The sequence below is a fragment of the Cynoglossus semilaevis genome, chromosome 14 (genome assembly GCF_000523025.1).
Source record: "Cynoglossus semilaevis isolate Cse_v1.0 chromosome 14, Cse_v1.0, whole genome shotgun sequence".
NCBI classification, from domain to species: domain Eukaryota; kingdom Metazoa; phylum Chordata; class Actinopteri; order Pleuronectiformes; family Cynoglossidae; genus Cynoglossus; species Cynoglossus semilaevis.
The window spans coordinates 14,339,180-14,346,323 of record NC_024320.1 but is presented as its reverse complement, the minus strand read 5'-3'; the positions used below and the strand labels follow the sequence as shown (position 1 = coordinate 14,346,323).

General features: G+C 40.1%; 1 protein-coding gene across 3 annotated transcripts in view; it reads left to right on the top strand.

The window, feature by feature from the left end:
• LOC103389713 (rho GTPase-activating protein 6-like) overlaps positions 1-7,144 on the top strand; it is a 54,052-nt gene that overhangs the window by 41,960 nt on the left and 4,948 nt on the right. For all 3 annotated transcript variants that reach the window (XM_017038954.2, XM_017038955.2, XM_008325253.3), the window contains exons 4-10: positions 2,245-2,393; positions 2,471-2,599; positions 2,701-2,896; positions 2,988-3,043; positions 5,039-5,189; positions 5,258-5,406; positions 6,899-7,078. In XM_017038954.2, coding sequence (XP_016894443.1) covers positions 2,245-2,393; positions 2,471-2,599; positions 2,701-2,896; positions 2,988-3,043; positions 5,039-5,189; positions 5,258-5,406; positions 6,899-7,078 — 1,010 coding nt within the window. The remainder of the gene's footprint in view (positions 1-2,244; positions 2,394-2,470; positions 2,600-2,700; positions 2,897-2,987; positions 3,044-5,038; positions 5,190-5,257; positions 5,407-6,898; positions 7,079-7,144) is intronic.

The window sequence follows — 7,144 nt, the reverse complement described above, 5'->3', positions numbered from 1 at the left end:
TCGGAGAAAAGCGAGGTTATGAAAACAGTTTTTGTTTACCAGGCTTAAACAGTTTATATTTAGTTTATTAGTAAGTCTGGGCTCCGAGGAGCAGCTGCTCTGCTAAACTGAGGCGATGCTTTTTTAGCAGGAAGCTAAAAGTCAAAAGAAGTCCATGGAAAGAAGAGGAAATGCATTTTTTGGTGAAGTTTGTTTTGTTAAGCGAGAACTAATGAGTAATGTTTTCATTTAAATAAAGAGATTTAGAGGAACTTCCTTTCAAAGAAAAGTAAATCTAAGGTTTATTTTATTAATCAAATGTTTATCTCTTCACTCATTTCTGGGCGCAATAGCACGTATCAGGGTGATGTTTACTTGATCACTGACGCTGCCCTCTACTTGTATTTTCTCAATTTCCCTACTTATTACAGTGGTTTAGGACATTTCTGGGAAGTAATGGTGGAAAAGAGACCTACTGGGTGGCATTAATAATCATTAAAATGAAGACTTAGAGTTACCCTGAATGTGTTGTTAGTTGTTAAATGGTGAAGGAACCATCTGTGTTCTTGTTTTGGCCAACAAAAAAAAGTCCCTAAATATGGCTTTTCTCTCCAATAAACACCAGTATTTGCTCCTCCTGAAACCTGTCTGGCTCAAAATCACCTGCTGTCTAACCTGCCAAAATGGTTTTTAGATTTAATTTTCTGCAGAGATTTCTGAGGTATAGTCCCGTCTACCTCCTCTGGAGCAGGGACTGAGCCTTTCCCCCTACAACAAGCTGCCTTCTTTGATGCCACAGCAGTAATGCGAGCTGCATGCGGAGCGCCAACGGCCGACATTACCTAAGATACTATCAACTTGTCTGTTGAAGGGAAATTCTTACTAATTGGTCTTTTTCTTTTCAATGCTGTAGGCAGCCACATCTTTTTTGTCTTGTGTGCGAAACTGCACCCATCTGTGCACACTAAAACCAGAAAATGTTCCTGTAATTTCAAACTTTCCTCAGGCTCCAAGATACTTTCTTATGTAAACAAGGAGAAAAACAGACAAACAAGACAGTCTCAGCCTGTAAAATGAGGACTTATAAAAGTGTGACACAGTCCTTTAGAGACACTGACGTGTGGTGCATTACGTTGGCAAAGTCCACTGCTGTTATGTGACACAGAAAGGGTGTGTATGGAAATTGCATAAGACCGCTTAATACTTTGAAGCTGCAGTGCAAATTTGTTGTGTCAGAGCTAGTGGTGTTCACCGACCACAGTCCTCCAGTTGTGGTTGTGGAATGCACTTTGCTGTTTCTCTGGCTTCACGCCTTACTTTTCTCCTTCACTCACACACATGTGCTCTGAGCAGCTGCACTGTTTTTCCTCACTTTTTGGTCGGGATGCTGGGTTCCAGTGTAATTGGATATATGGCCTGTGTTGGCCCCCACCCCTCCTATGACATCATTCCTCTCCCTGTCAGTGCTGCACACATTTTTTATTTTTTTACAGCTCTACACAGACTTGCATCACAAGTTTTGTGCTTTTGCATCACCTTTTCATCAGTTGATTGTGATAGATACAAAAACAATGCAAAAAAATGCAGAAGCAAATGCTCCATTTTAAAACTGACAATTCTGCGTCTTCATATTTCAAACAATTCAGGCCACGTCCGACTGTAACTGTCTTTTGGAAAAGGAACCAGTCTGCTTCTAATCATATCAATGAGAACAAAATGCAACTCTGACATGACAACATGCTTCCATTTATGAACACGTTTCTTTATTTGAGCACAATCTAAATATGACCTACATAGCGAACATGACGCTGCATCTGGTTGGAGCACATCAAACGACAGAGAAAGTTGTTTCTCTGTCTGCGATGACAGCTGTTGCAGTGCTGGAATTTCTATATTTTTAATTGTTATTATTATTATTTTTAGGCTTTTCATCCTGAACAAAACTGTAACAAAAACACTTTATTTTAGATGTTTTACAACTTGGAATTAATGTGTCTTGCCTGAGGACACATTTGCATTTAAAGCTAAATGAATAAAGTGTCACCAAGTAGGAGACACATTGTATTATTAAGTTGAGTGGATGTTTTTAAAATGCATCAAATTAGCTTTAAACAGCATGCTTTTCATCCTTCAGGTGATAGATAGATAGATAGATAGAATTGAAAATTGTGTAAAGCAGCAAATTGGTTGAATGTATGTACGTGTATGTTGGTAACTCTCCTTTTCGGTACAGACTAATTTGTTGTATTTCGTCTTAATCAACAGAGTTCATACCACAGGCTTTCAGTATCCCGCTCTCACAGGTCATCGCTAATGACAGAACACACCGGCAACGTCAGGACGGCTATCGACAGGAGCATCCCCAGCGTGAGGAGCAGAAGGACTCCTCTGACCTGGTTTCGTCCATTATACAGGTGAGTGTGGTGTCTGCAACTTCATCTTTGAGTTCTAAAGGAGACCACAAATCACTCCAACTGCTGTTGTGTTGCAGTTTGCCACCAAGCGCTCGTCTAATAAGGAGTTATCCAGCAGTAACTCCTCTCTGAGTTCTACATCAGAGACGGCCAACGAATCAACATCTCCCAATACACCTGAAGCTGCACCACGGACCCGCAGAAGGGTGAGACATGAAGATACACCGGACCGTCGACAGAGTGAGAGAGGATTACCTGTGTCCTTCTATTTCAGTGTTTGAATTACAATGCACCAATTGTCCTACAGGGGGGCATGTCCGTGGACTCCATCACCGACCTGGACGACAACCATTCACGCCTGCTGGAGGCGCTGCAGCTCTCCTTGCCAGCCGAAACTCCCAGTAAGAAGGAGAAACACCGGGACAAAAGGCTGAGTTTGAATCCTATCTACCGTCAGGTGCCACGGGTTGTGGACAGCTGCTGTCAGCACATCGAGAAATATGGTGAGCACCCCATGCATGTAGGTCCAGCCCATACTGGGTCATCTGGTTTTGTAGCAGCTGTTAGTGACAGTCTTCTCTTCTTTTTTAACAGGCCTCCAGACTGTGGGGATCTTCAGAGTGGGCAGCTCTAAAAAAAGAGTCAGACAGGTGATTATTCACAGAGATAGATTATTTTACAGCTTTCTTGCTCCGTCCTATTTAAATATTCCTGCTATTTTTAACTGGTTAGTAATAGTTTAGCTGCATGTCTTGTTTTGTACAATCACAAATAATTCATATGATTAGACAGTGACACACACAGACACTTTAAATAGTGAATCTCATCCCCTCTGTATTTGAACAGCAGTATTAAATCCATACTACACTATATATGTAAACTGTTGCTGTTTTGCAAGTAAAGTATTTGCTATTCTTGCTCTAGAGAATGACCTCAGCTGCTATGAATCAGACAATATTAATAGAAGACAGATCTGGACTGCAAGCAGGCCAGTTAACCACAATATAATAAAAAAAAAGAAAAGAACATTTTTCTAAAATCTAGTTCTGCCAACTAGATAAAACAAGTGTCTCCATAATTCCAAGATAAGTGTCTGCATTACATTGTACTTTCACATTCATGGAACCCCTCATTACATGGCTACCAATGCTATGTATTTTATTCATTTCATATGTGTCATATTTCATTTGGCACATATGTTTTAGTATCCTTGGTTACCAAAAATTACACTTTTACATGAACTTATCTGACTTAGATGATAATTAGATCATCTGACGTCTTCTTTCTAAACCACAGTCTCAGAGAATGCACTGTGTAAAGGCAGAATGATTTACAAAGTTGTTGTGATTGTGTCCATCACATGAACGTAGTGGTTTCTAATTAAGACCCAAAAGTCCTTCACATTCAGCTGACAATGATTTTGAGACACTGGGCAAAAACATTTTCAAAGTGAATGATCCAACTACAAATTTGACTGAATGTATTTGTAGTAACTATAACTTCCAATTTGGCTTTCGTGTTGGTACAGTACTTTGATTGACTGACCAAACGTTTTTGGGTTAAATCATCTGTAAGTCGTCTATTGTTAATAGATTATTATTATTATTGTTATTATTAGGTCTTGGCCACACAGTGGAACATGCTATAACACATTGACCATAGACGTGAATGTGTGTGTAAACGGTTGTTTGTCTCTATGTGTGGCCCAGATTTACAAACTGTGTAGGGTGAACCACACAGTTACCATGGATGGATGGATGGATGGATGGATGGATGGATGGGTGCATGGGTGGACAGTTTTCTTTTGTACATTTCCAGTTTTCTGTGGCTTGATTCAAAAGCCTGATTCAAAGTGACACAAAGACTAAACTTCAGTAAACACAGTCATGCGTTGGCTGAGCTACTTCAGCTGTGTGACACCCACACTGCTCATTAAAACTCCAGTGGATAAACAGTAAGAGGGAGACAGAGAGAGACAGAGGGAGAGCAAACATCAAGGTTAAATAGTGCCAGTCTGTCAAACAGAGTGGGCAGTGTCACTTTTCTATGTAGATTTCCACTTGAACAATCTCACAAATGTAGAGAAAAACAGAGTGTTACTCCAGGTAACTGAGCCTGGTTTCAGTAAGTATGGTATGATGCAAGAATGTTGGCAATTTATTGCACAAGAAATACAGCTTACATCATCTGGACTGCCCGAAACATTAAGGCGGTGGTGAAAACTGCTTGTTTGAATTTATTCATAATTTGGAGTTGACATTAAGTAATGGCAGCAGCAACAAGGTGTTTTTCTGCACTTTGGAAGTTTTTTAGCTCGTTTTTATTGGGAATTTTGATGCCTTTTTTGGCCATAAAAACATGCTGTTGCTCAGTTTCATAATCTGCTAATAAAACTCATTTTATTGTCACCATGGGAACATGCACAGAAACATTTAAACAAAGGAGAATGAAAGAAAAAGGACGGACCACCGTGTCTGTGTACAGGTTTATGAGAATTTTAAAATATATCATTTTAAAATATTGTATATATTTTATATCTGTGCGTTCAGCGTTAAAAAATAATTCAACAGTTTTTCTGTGATGTGATTATTTCTGGATTTGAAAATTCATCCTATTTTTATCTTTCCCTCCGGTCACTTCTGCAGCTACGGGAGGAGTTTGATCGAGGTATTGATGTCCAGCTGGATGAGGAGCACAGTGTCCATGATGTGGCTGCTCTGCTGAAGGAGTTTCTCAGGGACATGCCTGACCCTCTCCTGACCAAGGAGCTCTACACCGCCTTCATCAACTCAACACGTAAGCGTCTAATTCCTCTCTCATTCCATTTGTTGAAACACTCTCCTGAATCATATAATCATTTTCAGTGTCAGAACCAGAGGAGCAGCAGAACATTGTGCAGTTACTGGTCTACCTGCTCCCAGCATGCAACAGTGATACTCTCCACCGCCTGCTGGACTTCCTATCGACTGTTGCAGCTCATGCCAATGACCAGCAGGACAAAGATGGGCAGGAAGTGAGTGAAATAAAACAGTAATAACAATGTTTTTTTTTATCAACTCTGTGTTGGGCAACTTGGTCATAAGAGAGTGGAGTACAGTAAAGCCTTAACCTGCACACACTGGCAGCCTCCCAGAATTTTGCTTGCTTCCTTTTTTTCCATTGAGAGGAAATGAATGGATAGAAGTGATAGAAATACGTCTGTGTTTCTTGGTAAGTGTGTGAATGGCAGTCGGACCAAACAGCCCGGGTGAATATTGCGTCTGTCTTGGTGTGAATGGCTCCTTTCTGCTCCTAATCTGCACAGTGAAACAAGGTCGGAGGTGATGGTAAGTTTTTTCTTCCGCTGGATGTGAAATGCACATAGAAACACCACATCTGAGGTCGGAGAAACTGAATTCCTAAGTTAATTAAAGAAAATGTTCTCAAAGTAAACGTTTCTGTAAAATTTGGCTGCAGAACTAAGGTAGGTTTCTGATGGTAGGTTACTTAACTTCATATCCTCCAGGGCTGCTCTAAAGACGTGAAATTCGAATCTGCCTTGAAAAGCGATGTAATAACACTGAGTGTGTGGCAACACTGGCAGTTGAAGGTTCACAGAAGTGTTCCCACAACACAGCAAAAGCTCAGCATATTGTGAAGTTAGTCATATTTTTTTGTTTGTTTTTTCAACAAGTGAATTTATCGGACCACTGTTGGAGTTATAGATTAATGTACGTATAACATAATAGTCTTTAATAACGTTCTTTACTGCAGCATGGAAAAAATTGTGTATAAACTCCACATATATACATGTATATATATTACTTATATACGTATATACATATAAACATATTACATTCCTTTGTGACTTTCTCCTTTATAGTGTACCATATATAGTACACTATATACATATACACATATATATACATATATTCAACAACTTTTACTACTGGGTGAGTACGTTTGTATATAAATCAAAGCACGTTTGCCATTATGTCTACACACAAGGGAAAATGTGGGGACAATCTTCCTTTTTTTGACTGCATGTAGATCAAATTTTTCTTCTGATCTAAAACAAATCCAATGCTAAGGCACGTTACTGGAGCTTTTACAGACATTTTATTTCGTTGAATTGTGCTCAAAATAGTATGGACAACACGGCTAGGTTTCAGATAACACTATGGTTTACACTCTTCAAAATCTCAACCTGTATCTATTAACTGCTGACTGAGACAAAAACACTGGGTTAGAAAATGGAGGAAAAGTCTCTTCAGAGGATATAATTACAGCAAGATACTGAAGTCACTTTCTACCACTCTAAGTAATGCCACTTGACGTGGTAAAAAAACACTTCAATTTGTGCAGTGTCAACCCAGAGGCTATTTGCCTGTCACTCAGCAACTTCAAGCAAAAGAGCTTGACCACCCTATGCAAATTACAGGCTGGGAGGTGGGTGTCATTTTCAGTGCGGTGGTGACATCATTGTCATCTTAATGGGCTATGTTTATTTGTTTGTTTTCCCTCAGATCACAGGAAATAAGATGACGTCTCTGAACTTGGCCACCATCTTTGGCCCTAACCTTCTCCACAAGCAGAAGAGCTCAGACAAAGAGTTCAGCGTGCAGAGCTCAGCCCGAGCAGAGGAGAGCACCGCCGTCATCGCTGTGCTGCAGAGAATGATCGCCAGCAACCAAGCCCTCTTCATGGTCAGTCTGGTGTCACTGGCATCCTCGCACCTTATTTTACTTCCTTATTTTCACCCTTTTATCAGG